General features: G+C 31.9%; 2 protein-coding genes, 1 long non-coding RNA gene and 1 other non-coding gene across 5 annotated transcripts; 2 read left to right on the top strand and 2 right to left on the bottom strand.

Annotated features, from left to right (window-relative positions):
* Positions 1-1,272: 1,272 nt before the first annotated feature.
* Positions 1,273-4,656, top strand: LOC104904342 (uncharacterized). The gene is made up of 3 exons (XM_010692563.3): positions 1,273-1,970; positions 4,062-4,151; positions 4,518-4,656. The coding sequence occupies exons 1-3, from the start codon at positions 1,341-1,343 to the stop codon at positions 4,602-4,604; spliced, it is 807 nt and encodes a 268-aa protein (XP_010690865.2). The 5' UTR covers positions 1,273-1,340; the 3' UTR covers positions 4,605-4,656.
* A 10,080-nt stretch (positions 4,657-14,736) lies between these two features.
* LOC104904341 (uncharacterized) lies at positions 14,737-18,332 on the top strand. 2 transcript variants are annotated; one of them, XR_791607.4, is made up of 4 exons: positions 14,737-14,940; positions 15,073-15,235; positions 16,680-16,723; positions 16,834-18,332. It is a non-coding gene; the product is annotated as an uncharacterized LOC104904341 (long non-coding RNA). The 2 variants fall into 2 exon arrangements; XR_007269789.2 differs by lacking the exons at positions 16,680-16,723; positions 16,834-18,332 and adding an exon at positions 15,972-16,068.
* On the bottom strand, positions 15,437-15,509 carry TRNAR-ACG (transfer RNA arginine (anticodon ACG)). The gene has a single exon. It is a non-coding gene; the product is annotated as a tRNA-Arg (tRNA).
* A 624-nt stretch (positions 18,333-18,956) lies between the features above and the next one.
* On the bottom strand, positions 18,957-20,678 carry LOC104904340 (protein RADIALIS-like 3). Its single transcript, XM_010692562.4, has 2 exons — positions 20,249-20,678; positions 18,957-19,124 (listed from the first exon to the last, which is right to left on the bottom strand). Exons 1-2 carry the CDS (start codon positions 20,524-20,526, stop codon positions 19,097-19,099), a joined length of 306 nt encoding a protein of 101 aa, XP_010690864.1. The 5' UTR covers positions 20,527-20,678; the 3' UTR covers positions 18,957-19,096.
* Between the last annotated feature and the right edge of the window lie 931 nt (positions 20,679-21,609).

The raw sequence follows: 21,609 nt of genomic DNA, 5'->3' as shown, positions 1-21,609 counted from the left end.
AGAAGCTAAAAATGGAAATAAGTTGCGTTAATTGGTCATTTATTACATCGATTGATGTAAAAAAAATTCCATAAATTCACAACTTATTTCCATTTTAAATAGTGTATTTATGTATTATATGTAACCCTAAGGACTGCATATAGTATAATCCTTATTTTTAATAGATAGTCTACTCAGCCAATTAGTAGATGTAGCAATGTACGTGTATTTACAAATTAAATCAAATGTGGCGTTGGTTATCGTTGACTCTAATGATCCCTTTAATCAATTTCTAACTTTGTGATATCTTCCAATTCTAAAAGTCAATGATTCTCAATTCTCATTAAATTGTGGGGGTTATAATATTTGATCAGTTACCTTATAGTTGTATTTAAGGTAATTGCCTTGCTTATGTCTCATTTTAGAGGACTCAAACTAAGCAAATTAATGAAAAATAGCGTTAATATATGATACTCATGATATATTGATATACTTATTATTATAGTCACATTACTACCTCTGTTTCTCAATAACTGAAATGATTCTCTTATTTATAATAGTCACAATTAGTGCAACCAAACTCTAAATGGTGAAAAAATTTCACTCTTATTACAAATATGCACCGAAAAGCAAGAGGGACCACAAATTTTTTGTTTCATCACTTGAATTAGCACATGTTGTCTTCGGCATAGAACAATTGAATTGAACTGGACTGAATTGAAGTAAACTGAACTGATTGCAATTGAATCAAATTGATTGCAACCGAACTGAAATTAATCAAATTACAACTAATTAATAGAAATAATAATTGGAGCTGAACTACTGCACTAAACTGAATTGAACTGAGCTAAACTGGAAATAAGCTGGGCAGAACATATCATTACTCTATTTTATTATGGTCTCATTTTTCTCTCTCTACATTCCTTGTTAACTCCCCATTTTCTTTTCTTTTTTTTCTTTTTGTTGAGGGAAACTCCCCACTTTATTTATGTTTCTCTTGAGAAATGGAGAAAGTATTCTTAACCACAAGATTTAACTAGAGGAAAAAGAAAGTCTCGTTTCATTATATTATTACCAATTATCTACGAATTCACAACCAACAATTTTCGTAGTAGAGTCAACTGGAAACAGTACTATTGATTTTTGAGTCTTTGTCAATTATTCAGGATTAAAGAAACCAAAAAAAAAAAAAAAAAAAAAAAAGCTAACATCACTGAACTACCCGTACTTTTTATCGACCTGAAATAAAAAGTAAAAAAAAAATATCTACTACTCCAAAGTAAGTAGTGTATAAAAAGTTCAAAACTCTCACATCTTCCCTTATAAAAAAAACTCTCACATTTATCCATTTACAGAGAGAGATGGTGAATATAGTGAGTTGCTACATATCCATGCTACACAAAACAATGAAATTAGCAGGTATGCAACCCAAAGAAATAGAAATAAAGCCAGGAACAATTATCCATTTCTGGGTAAACAAAACCAATATTAACACACGTAAAAAAACCAAGAAAAAACCACCTATTGTTCTTATCCATGGTTTTGCAGGTAATGGCATATTATCATGGCAATTCCAAGTTTTTTCCCTAAGAAAAAAGTACTCCCTCTATATCCCTGACCTCCTTTTTTTTGGTAACTCCTACACAAACGAATCAAATCGAAGTACAAGATTCCAAGCAGATTGTTTTGCATTAGGGTTAAGAAAGTTGGGTGTTGAAGAGAAGTGTATGGTGATTGGGTTCAGTTATGGTGGTTTCGTCGGTTTCGAGATGGCGGAACACCACCCAGAATTGGTGGATTCATTGGTGGTTTGTAGCTCAACTTTGGCCTTGTCTGAATCTATTAGTAGTAAAGCTTTGGAGAGGATAGGGTTTTGTAGTTGGAAGGATTATTTGATGCCGAATTCTGTTGAAGGCGTTAAGGTTTTTCTTCGTATTGGGTCTTATCGCTTGCCTTGGTTGCCTAATTTCTTCTATAAACATTGTCTTGAGGTACTTGATCAATTTAAATCTCCCTTCTCTTTTGTCCCCATCTCTAACTCTTTTTGCTTGGTACACTAATTAATATATATCTTAGCTTATGCAACTAATTGTTGTATATCGTAAGTAATTACATAGCTATCATGATTAGCTTCAAAGTGATTTCTCATATAATGGTCATGTCATGTGTTAAGGCAATCCTCTCGAAATGTCATAATCCTGAAAAAATAGGTTTTTTTTTTCAAATTGAGTTAGATGAAAATTAATTTGAAAAATTATTAGTTCCTCCATTATGTTTTAAATGAAATATTTGCTTTTTCACGCAACTCAACGCGCTTCTTTAATCATAAATATCTTTAGTTATATACAAGTAAAAATATTAAAAAGTTATAATTTGATAGTATGCATCGAGATAAATCTAACAAGATCCCACTTGATTATATCTTTCTTTATATAATGACGATAAATTAAAATCAAAATTGATCAATGAATAGTGTCATTTCAATCAATGTTTTATTTGAAACAGAACGGAGAAAATATATTAATTAATGGGTAATTGAATGTCATGTATAAGATTAAGAACATATAAAGTAATTTATGCTAATTATTATTATTATGATATAGGAATTGGTTTTAGAGCTCCCAAATTTTTTATGCATTATTCACGCACTATCTATAATCATTCATAGAGATATCAAACAAAAATTCTCTCTATATAGTATTGTATAGACTATTAAATACATTTTGAGGAGTGATGTATAAGAAACTGAAAATTATTTACTAAGACTTGAGGATAGTGAAAGTGCTTTTCCTATAGCTAATTAATATGTTATATTCTTAATCACTGCTATAAAGTTATTTAGAATGGGACAATTATTGCTTTAGATGAAGATAATATATATTACATCAACTTTCCCCCTGCTTCAAATTCTTTATACTAGTAATTATAATAACAACTAGTCATTAGATTCAGGTTATGTTCTGGATAAGGAAAAAATTTATTCATTAATTAATATTGTACTTTTAATGATAACACTAAATACTACCACTTTTAGTATTTGAACTTGAGGTCATGGGATCAAAGTTTATATTATGCATTTTTTTTTATTGTACATGGATTACATGAAGTAAAACACCCTTAGAGAGAGCGCCATGTAGGCATTGTTCCTTGTTTAGGAAAACCTTTTAACATATTTATACTAGCAAATAATACATGTGATGTGTGCCTGATTTTTTTTTATTTTTCAAGCATAAATTATAGCCTTTTTAGACATAAACAAGGTAAAACTTTGACAATTAGACATTTTTTAGGCTAAAATTCATAGGATAAACCCCTACCACCTAACCTTATTTTACTATTTTTTTTTTTACTTATTAATTGTTTCTTTTAGGTTTTGAAAATTAAACTTGATGAACCACAGAAGAATATTAATTGAATTTATTTAATTTTTTTATGTTGTATTAGCATAGTCTTTTGTGTTAAATAAATAATTTCACTTTGTTAATTGATTGAATTTTCCGATTTGATGTAATACATGATTGTATTTGTGAATTGATTGATGATAAGATATTTAATTAATGTAATATTTTTTTTTTTTTCAGCATAAATGTACTAAATCTTATAGTCAATGTTTCTTTTTTTGGTGGTTCAATTGTAACTTGATTTTCTCTAACATTTAAATTAATTTTTTATTGCTATATTTGAGTTTGTTTTTTTTTCTTTTTTTTCGTAGTAGTTGATTTACTAATGGATAGTTAATTAAATTTATAAGGAAACATCATAACTCCCCTTCCCTTATATAATAGAGATATAAATAAATATCATATGAAATTTGTTAGATTCTTTTTAATGCATTAATTAATCATCAACTTCTTAAAACTTCCTGTCAAAAAAAAAAAAAAAAAAACTTCTTAAAACTTCTTTTCAAATTGTATAATAATAATATTCAAAAGTATACATGTATTAAACAATATGAAAACAAAAGCGATACAATAATTTGATTATACAATAGCTAAAAGTTAGAATTATAAATTACGTAAAAAGACACTTCCCCTAAACATGTCTTAATATTATAACTATATTTTTTGGATGTAAATCGCCAGATCATGTTTAGCAATAGGAAGGAGAGAGTTGAGCTATTAGAGGCTCTTGTGGTCAAAGATGAAGATGTCACCAGCCATCAATTTCACCAGGTCAGCATATATAGGACGTATTCTATTTAATTAATGATTATTATCATTCTTAATTGACAAGCTTCATTTAATTAAGTTCTATGAAGATTTCCAAATCGGAACTTCTGACCAGAACGACGTGGTGATTGATATTTCACAAATTCTTATAAAAGACCGACTATCATCTGTTATATTTTTTGGACAATTAGTTATACTTTTTACATGATTAGTTATTATATTTAGGATAAAAGTTATAATTGTGTATAGTTATTAGTTATGATTTTCAAGTTAATAGTTATGATTTTTGTTCAATTAGCTACTATTATCAAACCGTCTTACCAAAGAGCTATTTTTAATATTTTTTTTTTCTTGGCAAACTTCGTTTAGAGGATACATCTACTATGGGGTAATGAAGACAAAATTTTCACCTTGGAAGTGGCAAACAGCTTGAATGAGTATGATCCCTCTATCTAGCTAGTACTTTTCATCCATATATATACATTCATTTTACGGGTAATATTTTTAATTTTTGCATTATTCATATAACGCTCTAACTATATCTATTTTATTAATATATAAAAACAAATATAATAGTCTTATCAAATATTGTTAGATTTGTTTTAATGAATATTATTACAATATCAAAAAAAAATATAATTTTTACAAATAAATAATTAGAAATACAATTAGTCAAATTTGTTTGCTAGCAAGTTTGAAACGGAGGAAGTTATATTATGAACTCCTTGCACGCGACAATTAATTTCCATCTTAAGTTTGGACGAAAATAGTGTTACCTCTATTATTATGACCTACTTTATTTCTTGCCTATAATGTTTTGTTTTTTCTAAGTTGTACCCTTAAATTTTTTATTTATTTGTTCAATATGCTGGTACCCCTTTATTAAGTCAATACCAAATTCTCCGTTTACCTTCTTTCTACTTTTTTAGTTTTTTATATACTATATTGAGGGAAATTTCCCACAAAAGTTTTACCCTATTTTTTCATTTTGTCCAATCATTTTAATGTCAAAGAATTTCTCTCACTTTCAATGCAAGTCTAAGAAACTGAATAAGAAACTAATGATAAATTTGACTTTGACTTAACAAAGGACTACAATACCGAACAAATAAAAATTCAAGGGTACAATTAGAAGAAAAAAATAATTAGGGGCACAACCTAAAAAAATGTAGAAACACAAGGATGGTACCCTATAAATTAAAAAAACCTTATTTCGTTTACATATATTGTATGTATGTTTTTTTTTTTACAATTCCAACATACAATTTGAACCTCTAGGTGAGTCACTCGGTACAAGAGCAGCTCGGAGAAAATTCTTCTTAGCACGAAATTTCCAAAAGGAAGCCAAAAGAAAAATTAAAGTCACTCACATAGTGATATATACTTTTTAAGATGATGTACTCGATTGAAAACTATTGACTATTACTCTTATATCTAATGATGATCAATGAACAGAAGATTAGGAGGCAAAATTGAGTTGCAAGTGGTTCCCAAAGCAGGTCACCTAGCTCTACTGGAAAGGCCCTGCGCCTTCAACAAATGCCTCAAAGAAATGCTAAACTCTTTTTGCAATTGACAGCAAACTTACTTCTAGCTAGTGTGCTCTCAGTTTGAAGCTTTGTCCTAATTTTCGTACTTTTCATACATTTCTTAGGGATGGAATTCTTGTAATCTCAGGCATAATTTATGCAGTGTTCACGAAGACCATTATTATGTATGAGCAAAATGGGCTAAATCATTATTAGGCTTTGATAGGTGAAAGCAGATACTTCTTCCGTTTCATATTACTCGCTACACTTCTCAATTTATTAAAGAAAAGGGACCCATGTGAGAGGAGAGAGATAGAGAAAATTTATTAAGGAAGTGTAGCAAGTAATGTGAAACTTCCCACAATAAAAAGTGTAGCGAGTATTATGAAACGGAGGAAGTATATAGTTATCATCTGAATGCAAAATTATACTCTCTTTGTTTCATTTTAATTGCAACATATGAGAGATACAAATTTTGAGAAGTGGATAGAGATATAGAAAAGTAAAACAAAAGACGAGCCCATGTGATAGGATCACAAAAAGATAGAATCTATTGCTAAATAAAATAATGTTGTCATTAATATGATATTTCTGGAAAAAAAAAGTGTTAGCAGCTAATATGTAATGGAAAAGGTAGTAACTTATAATACCCATGTTTTTCACAATAAAGTTATCATTTTTCTCGACATATAAAAGCTAGTAAGAGGAGAGAAATAGAAATGACAAGTAAAATCATGCCATAAGAGAAAGAAAGGGAAAACAAGTTGTTGTGCATATATATGTTATGTTTTGATGATGAAAATTAATATAATATGTTATAGTATGAAAGTTTGAAACAGATGCATGAAGAAAGGAATTAATAAATGAAGACTTTGAAGAAAAGAAGAATCAAGATTGAAGTCAAGTTTATATGTTCCTTAGAATAGTTACTTTGTGTAAAAATGTAATAGGCTTGAATTAGGTGATATACTATGTGCTAAATATAGAAATATAAATTAGTATAATTATTATTTTCTTAGAGTTAAGAAATAAATAATTGTTTAATATTATATGTCTATATAAAAAGGAAATTAGTTTATAAAATAAGATAAAGATTTTCATAAAAAATGTTTTAGAAAAAGATTTTAAATAAAACGTGGTTTTAGAAAAATATTTTTAAAACGTGTTTTATGAAAATAATTTATGAAAACGATTTTAGAAAAGAATTTTAGTAAACAACGTAATTTGGTTTTCAAAAAGGATTTGGAAAATATTTTTTGATAAAAACAGAATTTTAGTTGAAAAGAAAATCTAATAAGAAAAAACTTATCTTTTTGAGTTAAAGATAAAGATAGAAAAAAAAGTTTGTTTTTAAAAAGAGAGTTTTATCCCTTAAATTAAGGATTAAAAGATAAAGATATTTTTGAAGGATTTTCGTCCAAACCAAGTCTTATAAAAGGGATTTATAATTCACTTTTAGATCTCACGTTTTCAGAGAGAAAAATCGGAGATATTAAGAGCTAAAACTATTTCCTTCGCACAGAGTATAGCACTGTTTGAGTCAGATTCAAGTAACGAATATACGAGTGTAATTGTCCTCTAAATTGCTTGACTAAGAAGCACACAATTGAGGGTCGTTTTCTTTCTGTAATTTCACCATTATAGAGAGTGTCAACACTTAGAGTTAAGTGTTGGGTCGCTACTAAGTTAGTAGTGAGGGAATCTTATTGTATCAAGAGGTTGATATTTTGGATTAAAGAAATAAAAGAGTTTTTGTTTCTTGTGGACGTAGATCTCAGAGGTGAGATTGAACCACGTTATATCTTGAGTTTGAGTATTGATTAATAAGTTTTAGTTTTAATTTTCGCAAAAACTCAAAACAGAAATTTCGAGTGTTTCACACAGTGGTGGCACTGTGCGATAACAAAATTTTTCGAAAATCGATCAAATTTCGTCACTCAATTCAACCCCCCTTCTTGAGTGTCACCTTGGGTTCTAACAAGTGGTATCAGAGCAGGCTATTCTCGTAAGACTCACATCTAGAGAATAGAAATCATGAACACGCAAGATGACTATCGTGACAGGTATTCCAAGTGTCCTGTTTTCAACGGGAAGGATTATGGATGGTGGAAGACTAGGATGAGGATCTACATTCAAGGTTCTGATTTTGAATGCTGGAGAATCATAAAGACTGGACCTCTACCTATTCAAGTCAAAGATGCTGAAGGAAAGCTGATCGACAAGGAAGAAGATCAGTACAATTCTGTTGACTATGGAAAAGCCGAAAAGAATTACAAAGCTATGAGTATTCTCCAATCTGGAATTGGATCTGATGAATATTCAAGGATCTCGGCATGCACTACAGCTAAGGAAATTTGGGACACACTGGAATTGGCCCATGAAGGTACAAATGAGGTAAAACAGTCTAGGATAGATTTACTAGTCCATGAATATGAATTGTTCACAATGAATAAGGACGAATCTATTAAAGATATGTTTACCAGATTCACACTAATAACTAATGAACTAAGATCCTTAGGAAAAATCTATTCTTCTGAAGATTTAGTTAGAAAAGTGTTAAGAAGTTTGACTAATAAATGGCTTCCCAAAATCACTGCTATTCAAGAGGCTAAAGATCTAACAAAACTATCACTAGAACAACTAATTGGTTCTTTAATGACCCATGAACTTGTTTTAGATCCTAAATCAAATGAACCAAAGAATAAAGGGTTGGCCTTAAAAACTGAAGTAGAAACGGATGATAGTGAAAGTGATGAAGAAGTAGCGTCTCTAACTAGAAAGTTTCAAAATTTCTTAAAAAAGAAAGGAGCAACAACTTCAGGAGAAGTGGAAACTCAAAGGTAAAGGCACTACTTCTAACCCTAAGAAAAGTGCTACTAACTCTGGTTGTTTCAAGTGTGGTGAGTTATCACAGGATTAAAGAATGCCTCTGTGGATAAGAAAAGCCTAAGGAAAAACGAGAGCAGTCGAAGAAAGAGTCAAGAAAGCATGATTGCGGCAGTCTGGGGAGATCGGATTCTGACGAGATCAGTGCGTGGCACAGTGCCACGAGGCAAGTGTCTGAATGCTGTACAGAAAACACTGAAGACGGCACTGTGCAAGGACGACTCACATCTATGCTTAATGGCTAAAAGTTCGAACCCTCTTGAAGAGGTAGAAGACAGTGAGGTAAGCCTAACTTCCTTAAAACCTTCAATTCATCTTCTTTCAAAAAGTCAACTTGTCACTCTACTTGGTAATGTAATTGATGATTGTCAAAACATGAATGATAATTTTGATATCATGAAAAAGGAAATAAAAAATTTGACCAAACTAAAGACTGGATTAGAGTTAGAGTATAAGGATTTATTGAAAGAAAATAAAACATTGTTGAAAAGGATTGATGAGCAAGACATTGAGATACAAACACTAAAACACGAAAAAACAATCCTGGCTGATGACATAAAAAATCGAACAGTGCCATCCACTGTTTTGAAGCGGAAAAATCGAGTCTTGAAAAACAAATTGAAACATTAAATCACGAATTGACTGAACTTAAAAATTCAAGACAGGAATCTAGTATTGTTCCTTCAATGCTGCCTGTATGCTAAGTTAAGAGAAGATCTTGAAAAGGTTAAAAGAGACTTAGAGATTTCCAGAAAAAGAAGTAGTGATCTAAATACCTCAGTCGAATTCTTAGAATCACAACTTTCCATTGCTCGTAAGATGCATGACAAATGGACAAACGGAATGAATGCTCTAAACTACTTAACTAGCACCACAAACAACATGAACAAAACTGGATTAGGATACACTAATCAGCCGCACAGTGCCAGGCTCTGTGTAAGGACCTACGAGAGAGACTTCCGAAAGAGAAAATACGTGGGCCTTCCTGAATATCTAATTTGCAATTTTTGTGGAAATAATGGTCATCTAATTGACGACTGCAACAAAAAGAAAAATCAAATTGCAAAGAATATCAAACGTGTTACTCAAATCTGGGTTAGGAAAGACATACTTGATGCTCAGCGTAAGAAAAAGGGACCCAAACAAATCTGGGTTCCTAAAACTAACAAGTGATTCTTTTGCAGGCAAATGTGAGAGGAAGCAGCCTATAGTATCTTGACAAAGGCTGCTCAAGACATATGACTAGTGATAAATCTCAATTCCTCTCACTAGTAGCCTACCATGGAGGGTGTGTTATATTTGGCACTAATAAAAAGGGATAAATTGGTATTTGAAATGTCGGCAAATCTTTAACACACTCCATAGAGAATGTGATGGTGGTAAGTGGTTTGAAAAGTAATTATGTGATCAAGGTAATTATGTTGAATGTCATGCATGAACCTTTTACAAGATAACTCGTGGCTTTGGGATTAATTTCTGGAAATTAGTTGAGTATTATGCCTATTGTCCTCCTTTAAATATGTTAATTAGAGTGTTATTGATGCATGTCTTGGTGAAGCTTTGTGAGTAAAGGTCCACTTGATATAAAAGGACTCGTAATGGTCTAATGATGCTGTCCTAATGTCATGATCCTAAGTTGCCGAACTAATAAGCTATATGATCCTAAGTTGCCGAATTTTTGAGCTATGAAATGCAAATTCTTTCTCTATAGCAAGCTTGATCTTTAGCCCAATATTCTGATTTTCTATTCATGAATTTGACATTTGTGCCTCATTATTTTTTCTTTCATATGTCCCACCTTATCTCATTTCCCTATTATTATCCTTCTTTTCTTCACATATTCATCCAAAGTTCAACAAGTGCTTTTAATCCTGATTCATGGTATATGGAGCATATATATATATTAATAAGATAGTGAAAGAAGAAGACACATTAATTAGTTAAGGGGGAACATGAAAAGGTTGGAAGAAACACTAATGCTTGAAAGAATGAAAGTACTGTTTCAACACTGTGCAGGGCACAGTGTGTGCCATGAGATGTATCTAGAAGAAAATGAGTTTCGAATTAACTTATTTCGCCTTTGATATCTTATTGATTGACTCTAGTAATATTGTATGGTCTGACTCCTTTAAAAAAAAAAAAAAAAAAAAAAAAAGAGAGAGAAGAGAAGAAAAGAAGAGTAAGACACTTGTGTTAGATAAATCTTAAAGTTCAATTCATAGATGGAAAAAATATTATCAAAGGTTTGAAGATCTTCATTTTGTATTCCAGTATATCCGAAGATTAGTTATATTTGAAAGGAATAGATTGTTCAGTGGCACAGTGGCACACACAGTGCCATAGTGAAGAAAGTCTTATGATGTTTATTTGCGAAGTTGAAAATATGAAAAGGAGGGTTTAAGCACTTGTTGAGCCGATTGCCATTTCGAATCTTTAAGCTTGTATTACCTATCTCCATCTTACATTCTTAGCTATTAACAATGATCCTTCATTATTATTTCTTGCTTCATAAATTCGGATTGTGAGTTGGATTATATTTTTGCTTAATGACTTCGGATTGTGAGTTGGATTATGACATAGCACCAGCATCCTTAGTATTTATTGCTTCGAGCTACTTGAATTATTTTACTGACTATATCTCACTTTGACTTGCTAAACATGTTGATGATCTCCTTTTTGATAATGTCAAAAGGGGAAGATGGGTATAATACTTAGACTATTGAATGAAATGATCTTGGTTACCAAGTTACTTGTATGTGAATGATATTATGTTACTTTCCCTAATATGATTAATGATGCATACTTTGAGGGGGAACAAGTGATTATGATGCATACTTTGAGGGGGAACAAGTGATTATCTAACAATATTATATTTATGGTTTGTCATCATCAAAAAGGGGGAATTTGTTGTGCATATATATGTTATGTTTTGATGATGAAAATTAATATAATATGTTATAGTATGAAAGTTTGAAACAGATGCATGAAGAAAGGAATTAATAAATGAAGACTTTGAAGAAAAGAAGAATCAAGATTGAAGTCAAGTTTATATGTTCTTTAGAATAGTTACTTTGTGTAAAAATGTAATAGGCTTGAAATAGGTGATATACTATGTGCTAAATATAGAAATATAAAATTAGTATAATTATTATTTTCTTAGAGTTAAGAAAATAAATAATTTTATTAATATTATATGTCTATATAAAAAGGAAATTAGTTTATAAAATAAGATAAAAGATTTTCATAAAAAATGTTTTAGAAAAAGAATTTTATAAAAACGTGGTTTTAGAAAAATATTTTTATAAACGTGTTTTATGAAAATAAATTTATGAAAACGAGTTTTAGAAAAGAATTTTAGTAAACAACGTAATTTGGTTTTCAAAAAGGATTTGGAAAATATTTTTTGATAAAAACAGAATTTTAGTTGAAAAGAAAATCTAATAAGAAAAAACTTATCTTTTTGAGATTAAAGATAAAGATAGAAAAAGATAAGGTTTGTTTTTTAAAAAGAGAGTTTTATCCCTTAAATTAAGGATTAAAAGATAAAGATATTTTTGAAGGATTTTCGTCCAAACCAAGTCTTATAAAAGGGATTTATAATTCACTTTTAGATCTCACGTTTTCAGAGAGAAAAATCGGAGATATTAAGAGCTGAAAACTATTTCCTTCGCACAGAGTATAGCACTGTTTGAGTCAGATTCAAGTAACGAATATACGAGTGTACTTGTCCTCTAAATTGCTTGACTAAGAAGCACACAATTGAGGGTCGTTTTCTTTCTGTAATTTCACCATTATAGAGAGTGTCAACACTTAGAGTTAAGTGTTGGGGGTCGCTACTAGAGTTAGTAGTGAGGGAAATCTTATTGTATCAAGAGGTTGATATTTTAGGATTTAAAGAAATAAAAGAGTTTTTGTTTCTTGTGGACGTAGATCTCAGAGGTGAGATTGAACCACGTTATATCTTGAGTTTGAGTATTGATTAATATAGTTTTAGTTTTAATTTTCGCAAAAACTCAAAACATAAATTTTCGAGTGTTTCACACAGTGTCTGGCACTGTGCGATAACAAAAGTTTTGCGAAAATCGATCAAATTTCGTCATTCAATTCAACCCCCCCTTCTTGAGTGTCACCTTGTGTTCCAACACAAGTAGACAAACCCCAACTTAGGGTAAAGATGCAAGTGTTAGAGTTCATAAATAGGCCTATGCCACATCCATAATCACATTAATTAGGAGAAACATATTAGCTTATTTTATAAGATCAAATTTAAAACTATACTGCAATGAGAAAAATAGTCCATCTATCTATACTAGTATATTAAAAAGAATTCTTGATAAAATACAGTATGCAATGTTATATGCTTAACAAGGAATATGTTTTACAAAACTTTGTGTAGTAAGATTTGAACATGCCACCATCAAATTGATTGTAAAGTAGACATATTACCATGTTAACCAATTATTAGATGTGCTCTTTACTCCACATAAATATATATAATTTAGAATATATATATATATATATAACAAACTAATTTAAAATAAATATAAGTTAAAACATTAAAAAAAAGTATTCAAAGTAAAAACTCGAGAATTTGTCCGAATTACACCCTGGTTCACGAACATCATTCTCTTCTTTAATCGCACTCACATGTGACATATATCAAATATCAAGCATATAAGAGCAATTTCAATGGTTAGCTAAAACAATACTTGGCTAAAGATGCCACATCAATTTTCTTAGCTAATTCTATCTTTAGCTAACTTCCCTTTAATGGTTTAGCTAAATCATTTTGTTGCTTAGTTAGATCCCACAATCACTTTTTTCTTTTTTTTAATAAATAAAATATCACTTATTGAGAAGCTATTTGTTGGGTGGGACCCAACAAATTGGCTAAGCCAATTTGCTCTATAGAGCCAATTTGCTTAACAAAGCAAAACTCCATTTTGTACTCCAATGGTTAAGCAACTAGCTAAGTATTTTGCAAAATTGCTAGCAAGTCCTTTTTTTTGCACCATTGGAGTTGCTCTTGCATTGGTCATTAATTTAAGGAGACACACAACATGTTGTAATGTTAATGTTATAATGAAACGTCCAACATAGGATGTTTGGTTTGGGTTTTTCTAGAAAGTGTAAGAGAATGAACTAGTTTAATTCCCTTATTTGTTGTTTGTTAAGACATATCGATCATTCCCTTTACCCTCTTCTTTGTCCGAGTAAAATGTAGTAGACTTGTTAGAAAAATCCAGTCTTGGGTTCGTCTAACTTTATGTTAAAATTAGACCGCTTATTCTAATAATTTGTGTAAAATCGTTATGGTGAAAATAGATCAATTTATGGTATTTAGCATCTATTATGACATTTCCATTTAAGGAAAATGTAGCATGTATAAAAAAAACATAGTTAGTATAAGGAAAGAGAGGGGGGACACCAAAAATTATAAACCCTATTATACTCTCAACTAACGAAAAAAAAAACAAATTCACCCCTCCTTTTCTATTATACCCTCAATTAATAAAAACATTTATAACATCTCTAACTTATTGATTTGGAAAGAAAAAAAAAAGATATAACGAACTTTGTAAATAATTTTTCATATGATTATGAAGGCAATACAAGCTTGTTTGGTGATTAGAGTTTAGAGGTTAGAGTGTAGAGTTTGTGGTTAGATGATTACTTTTTTGTTCAGAGGATTTGACTGCTGATTTAAATAATTGTTGTGTAAAGGTGTTTGGTAACTTAGTTGATTGTTTAGAGTTTTGTACTTTTTAGAGCATGTAAAATGACATTTATGGACATATGTTTTTTTTTAAGACAAATTTTAGTAGTAATTATATGGACAAAATAGTCATTTGTTTTTTCTCTCTCCAAAACTCTCATGAAAAAACTCATCTACCCAGTTTTTCAAAAGAGAGTTTTGATCAGAGTTTTCGGTACAAAACTCTCTTTAATCCTCTCTCTCACCAAACACCCAAGTTAGAGTTTTTATTGGTCAAAACTCTAAACTCTCTCTAAAACTCTCTCCCCCAAACACCCCAAAGTACAAGAAGGAGATGGGAGATTCGAACCTATAACCCATCCTTCACAGCACGTCAGCACCTCAATCTTAACTATTAAACTAAGACGTCCTTGGTAAAGGGGGGAGTATTAATCTCATTTGCATGGATGAGGTTAGGAAAATTGAATAAGTTGCTCGAGTGGAGCACATATCATAACCCCATGTCTTCACCTGCATCCTTTATAAGGACTAAGGAGATTACAAAAACCCCGCCAAAATAAACATTTTCAATCGACAATGTCGGCGAAACGACAATCGAAGCAGATGAATTCCGCGTTCAATCTATCTCTTCCACATCAGTGAACAATCTCTAATCAATAAGGTAAAACTTTTGATTTTATTCAATTTCATTTCATGAAATCGAAAATTTGTAAGTTATCTAGTTGTTGTCAATGAGAATTGTGAACACAACTTTGAAATTTAACTCCTAAACCTAATTTGTGCATAATTCCAGAATTCCTCAATTTTCAACTCAAATCAGTCTGTAAGAAGCGTATTTATGATGATCGTTGTTTTGTAATTCCGCTAGTTCGTAATCCAGGAATGTGTGATTCAACTTCGATAATTCTTTTCACTGTAATCGACCTTAGGGATTTCACATTGTTCGTCGATTTCAGGTTAGTTGACTAACATTAGCTTTGCATTTGTAAAATTCATTAAGTTCTTAGTAATCATTGATTTGATCTGTATTAGTTTGTTTAATTTTAGTATTCAGTTTTTGCAGAATTTGAATTGTTTATTGCTTTAGAGGATTTTATTAGATTTCTGTTACTTAGATGAGTACCTGCTATAAAACCAAAAACAAAATAACAAAAAGACGACTCCACTGGGGATCGAACCCAGAATCTCTGGTTCCGTAGACCAGCGCCTTATCCATTGGGCCATGGAATCCTAGTTGCTGCTTTCTAGGTCAATTTATAGAAAGTGACTTTCAGAACTAAAAGCTCTTACAAAAGTTACAATTGTAAACTACTTTCTCCATTACTCACGCTTCTTCCTTTGTGGAATTTAAAACTCACGAATTCTTTGAAGTTTGAAGTGACATTTAGCATTGCATTGAGAATCTGAAGTGGGCATTGTAAAAGAACGAAAGAAAGAGAGACAATTTAAAGTGGCAAATAATATGGAATTGAAAATTTTAGTTAAGCAGACAGATAATATGGGTTTAAAGTAGGACATGTTAGTTTGATTTAAAAGTAAATAAAAAAGTCTTTGTATGTAGCAATTGTAGGTATACTCAATATGTGATGAATCACAGAATCAGGGAAGACTAGTTGGGTTAGCTAGTGTATTCTTATATACTTGTACAAGAACCGAGTTATTTATGAACAACATTTACAATTTTGGTTTTAGGGAGGAGCTCCTTTATCCACGAATTGCGAATGGGCGAACTCCAAATCAGAATGCTCGAACAAATTCGCAGTTCGCAAACACCCCAGTGAGGTACGTGGCTATGGGAGAGAGTGGGTACAATATGAGGGTGCTTTAGGTAATTTGAGAGGAAAATCTACTGTAGAGATTTGTTCTTAGTACTTTTTCCTAAAGTTTAAAAACAGTAAGGACCTTTGAGTTTCTCATTTGCAACACTACCAAGAATTCCTGATCTGAATTGAACATTTAAAAAGTGAAAGGGGAAATAGTCCTGAAAAGTGAATGGAAGAAACATTTGCTATAGTTTTGAGTTGATTACTCTTTGTCATGATATATAGGCAGGACAAAATAACAAATGTGTTATTGTAATCATACTGCATATATGGTTTATGGATGTATGTGTGCTCCTCTCTGCTCCATATTCTTATAAGAGAAGTTAGTTATAGATAGTGTGGCTGTTGCTATACATGTCACCTTGAAATGCAATTCCTTCTAGGTTGGCCGATGGGATTTATCAATGTATTAAACCTTAACTTTGATTGCAGGGTTCTTGTTGTCCCTTGGCTGGGGAGGTGTATATTATGATTTTGACCATGATACTGATGCATGTTATCATTTGTTTCTGTTGGATTTGGAGTGAATTTATGTGTCGTGTTCTTTGGCTGATACATCCTTCTTTATACTATTTAGGGATGTTTTAGACTGGGGATAGTTTCAAGGTTTTGGAGTTGACTGTAAGTTCATAGTCCCTTTGCAACTTAATGAAGTGGATCACTATACGGCGATGCTGACAACATTCATTACTGTTATTTACAGAAGCCTTTTCATCTTCTTTCTTTTTCAGGTGAAGGTTTCCTGTTAATGTATGAGAATATTCAATAACAAGGAAATTTCCCAAGGCCTTGTGGAGGCTATAGATACGTTAATTAATGGTATTCTAAGTGCTTTCTTTTCTAAACCAAAATGTTCTAATGGGAATCAATTTTAAAAGCCTTAAAAAAGAAACACATAGGTTAATATAAAGTTTTACTACATAGAGTTATAATACATGTATCCGAATTACCAAAATATGTTCCATATATAGGGTATCAATTTGGGGATGCGTAAAGAGGTCCGGATATTTCAAAGGGAGTATCTAAGAATTTAGATCTGATCTTGAGATGTGATTCTTGAGGATTTGGTGGAGATAGGATTATTCCATGGCCACTCTATTTGGAAATGCTAAGAAGGTCAGAAAAGATGTTTATTTTTGCTACGGCCAATCAAATTGAGATGCTTTGCCAAGTAAATCAGATTTCACTTATCTCATTGAGGGATCAGATTTATAGAGATTTCTCCATTATTTCTGTTTCATGTTGACTTCTTGGCTGAGTTTGGGATCTCTAAAGGCTTAACTCTCATTTGTTTAGTCGTCACTTGGACCATTGGTTTGATGCTGAATGCAAAAATGAAGAAATGATTGGCTAATTCTTATTCCTAGCCATATTTATTTTCTCTTAAAACTGTGGTTTATGGAGGTTGGGATTAAGCCTCCAGTCAAATTCCTTTTAGCTGCAATGATTTTATTCCAAAATCATTTCCTACATCATTGATGGGTGACTACTTTCTACTTGTACAATTTCTCCATTAGGTGTGTCGTAAAAATTGCTATTTTGTGGCGAAGTGTAGTCTGTGTAACGTTGTCCACTCTTATGTAGGTAATTTTTTTAAACCAATGAGGTTTAGTCTAAAGGTTATAAGTAAGAGAGTGGATACATGTGATCCCACATTTAATCTATCCATTCTTCGTTATATGTGTTGTATGAGCCTTTGCGCCTTCTATAATCTATACCCACCAAAAAAGTGTTCCATTTCTTGCTGTCAGGACTAAGAGGCTGATTTATGTAACTTGTTTTATTTGTGGTGTATGATTAGAATCCTCTTCACTCTTTTGATTTTGGAATCACGAGATAAATAATCCTTGTTTCTTATATATTATCTTTATCTGTCCCTCTTGCACTTGAAACTTGAAAGTCACATCTTTACTATAATTTTGTATTTTTAGTTTGATACGTGAGACAAAATAATTTCTAAATCTATAAAACAAGGCAAATGGAGTATTAATTAATATCCCTTTCCATTTTGCTGATTATCATCCTGAATTGAAATTTTGAATTCTTATTACTCTATGGTGCATCGTAAATATAAATGCAGTAGTGTTTACACTGTACATAGGCCTCACCCTGTTGATGGAAACTATGGAAATTTCGGGGATGGATGTGGGATTTCATGTGTAAGAGTGAATAAGAGCTCTTCGGGGTTCATGTTTGAGGCTTAAAGGGCCCTTTCTTTACTGTAGCAGCCTCATGGTAGGACAGAGCTTCATTTTTCATCATTTATAATAGGTTTTAGTAAATTAATGAATTCCATCAATATATATGTGGACTGTACTTCTGCTTTTAGGTCTTTTTGTCGAATATTATGTCACAATGTTATCGGATGCTTGATCTATAAGTCCTATCAAGATGAGGAATCTTTGTCTAATATGGTAAAAGAATTTCATACCATGATAGGACTAAAATATCTTTCACTGTTCACTAGCTTAAGGGAGCCTTTTTGATGACCTTTTTGATATGACAAATATGCCAACCAGGAAATTAGAATGGCCCGAGCAGCGTTTGTTTTTGTACTGGAAAAAGGAGCATACTGTTGGTCCATTGGATGCCGCTATGGCAACATAATAGTGAACTTAAAAATGCTGCACTCTGGCTAAGCTTAAGAGAGAAGGGAAGAGTTCATTTAGGATCTCAGTTTGCATTGTAAGTGTTTTTGGGGGCATCTAACGAGTGCACATAATTGCAAACTGTGGATTTATTTAAGTTCAATCCTTTCTCCCTCAGCTTTGTAGCAGATTTAAGAATGAATTTCTTTCTCTTTGTGGTCTTGACTAGAAAGAATAAAATGTGAGGAAGTTTCACGAAAATTAAGTCATCATAAAATCATAGTTTTATCATACACATTGATGGAACATTACACAAGCCGTGGTCAAGAAAAATAATTTAGATTGCAGTTACAGGAAAGGATGACGGAACTAAAAGGCAGTTCCAGACTAACTTGGAGTTGGGGCTTCACTGCAACCTGAGATACCTTAACTGCCTGAAAAAAATATGCAAAGCAGAAAGTTAATATAACAAAGAAATCTCTCCCCTTTCTTACTATCTAGTTTAATCTAGAGGGTGGGGTGGGGGTGCGGGGGACCAATTTGCTAGATTAGGCATTGAAACTATTGAATTTGCAGCAAGGCAGATACTGCAATGCATTTTGAAAGATCCTTTAATTTAAGCTGCCAAAGCATTGATATTTTTCCGGCTCAATGGAGCATTGAAATTGTAAATAACAGTAATGGGATTGTTTCTTTCTTTCTATATTTACCTATAATATCTCTTAGGTATCATTTTCTTTTTAACTTCAATTTCTTCGTCAAGGTTCGTTCACTTAATTCTCACCTCTCCCCACCCCTCTGGCCAAAACTAAAAAAGAAACCTTAAATTTAAGAGAAAGCCATAGTGCCATACATGTGTTCTTTTTCTCCCTTGCCTGCTGGCTAATGCAGAGGGACTCGTGCTGATAATTAGTGAATAAGTATTAATTGGGTCATTATCTTCAAAAAAAGCTATGAGCCCAGTTGTGCTTTGATTTGTTTTTATGACATTTTTCTCTAATATAAAAATAGAAAGGGTCATAAACCCAAAACTAGGTGGGATCTGGAATAAATTTAGGATGAGATCACATGTGAACTTTTATCTTGGACTTGAGACAGGATAAGCAGGTAAGAAAGGAATATTTTTAGATTCAGATTCTTTCTGTTAAAGTAAACAACCTATATTTGATAATCAAGCCAAAGTATATGGGCCACCTAAAACTCCCCAACTTTCCCAGATTTCCTTATCAACTTTCCTGGACTTAGAAGTTGGATCCCTGGTCCCTGCATTCTTGTGGTATTGAACTCAAACAACTAGGCCAAGTGCAACTAACAAGAACTTTGGCGTACTACATGCATTAAATATGCATATGTGTGCTTAGGGTCTAATTGTTTATATCAGCTTAACTTTCTACAACATTTTCAAGATTTAATAATAATCTAGCTTAGATTAGTTATAATACGTAATAGGCATTCAGTACGTTATATCATTGTTAATCAGTTTGTACTACTCTAATTTAGAATTAAGGCTAATTACTAGTACATATTAATTTTTGATGACGTATTCGTGAAGTGATACCTTTGCTCTTCATTGAAGTTCATGGAGTTTGCGGCGTTTTGTCTGTAGTTAGGAAAGGGGACGCGACCTGCTTCAATCTGATGGAGATCTTCAAGGAGGATTTCATAGTGCCTCTTTACTTCTTCAGCTGATTTCCCTTCTACAAGCCTGGCAACATTCTGCCAACGATCCTTGGTATCCTTGTCATACAACGCGAGAGCCCTCTCAAATTGCTTGTTTTGTTTTGCTGTCCACGATGAGCTTACATTCCTGCTTGAGCTATAAGAGTTTGATGCCATTGTACAGGTTTATACTATAGCTTCTCTAAGAGATTTGAAAAGGAAGGAGAGAGCTTGATTTGTTGTGTTTCTTTTCAGAAGGGCGGAGGTTTAGAGTTTATTTTTATGAAGATGAGACTAAAGCTTTGTGGCTTTCAGGCTTTGATTTGTAGAAAGATGTTTCAAGTGAAGGCTACTTATAGTGAGGTAAGAAGGAGGTGTGAGGAGGAGAGAGAAAGAGAAGAAAGCCAGTTGGCGAATCTGTTTATCAGCCAAAAAGTCGAGAAAATGAGTGACCCGTTTCCTTTGTAACCACAGGATCAAAATTCCATTAGAGAAGCAGGGTAAGTGAACATAGGATTCACTTTCAAAACCGGAGGAAAGAAATAGGGGATCTCTTCTTAGGTATATGTCACTATGAATTTTCCAAAAAGCGTTTTTTTCTCTCCCAGGGGAAAACTGTTTGGGCTTTAAGTTTTCACCATGGTTATTTGATTTATATTCAACTACTTTTTAGATGTTCTTGTGCAACTTTAGTTTGAACTTTGGTGGTGTGAGAGAAGGAAGTGGTTTAAGAGGGTGTTAAACTATGTTTTAGGTGGGTCAGTGATGGACAAAAATGGTATGATACGTTTGCTTCTTCTTTCTTTGTTAAAGCAAATATTCTTCGCATTTGTATCTCTGAACTCTGAAGTGAAAACAAACAGTAGCACATACCTTCATGATATTGTGGAACTAGCTGAACAAAATTTCTGGTATTTATTTAATTATTTCCATGTTAATTATGGTTACTGAAGAAATAGTTCTATTTCCTCTGTTAATATTTTTTCTATAAGAAGTTGTTGTTTCTGGACTTGTTGATAGAATGGTTTGGTTTGGGAGTAGATTGTATCGGTTTGCTGTTAGCCTGTTACTGTCTCACAAACTAAATACTAATGATATGTTATAGTGAAACATAAACTTTTGACAGTTTTTGAACTGGTTGTAGTAGAGAGCACCCAAAATTAAATTGAGAGAGGAGGTTGAATTAACTTGAGCTATATATATATATATTTTATTTTACGTTGGGTTTAAGTTTTGTGCAATAGCTCTTTGATATTTACT

The sequence above is a fragment of the Beta vulgaris genome, chromosome 9, assembly GCF_026745355.1.
Source record: "Beta vulgaris subsp. vulgaris cultivar EL10 chromosome 9, EL10.2, whole genome shotgun sequence".
Classification (NCBI taxonomy): domain Eukaryota; kingdom Viridiplantae; phylum Streptophyta; class Magnoliopsida; order Caryophyllales; family Amaranthaceae; genus Beta; species Beta vulgaris.
Note: the sequence above shows the minus strand (reverse complement) of the source record. Positions and strands in the feature narration are given on the sequence as shown.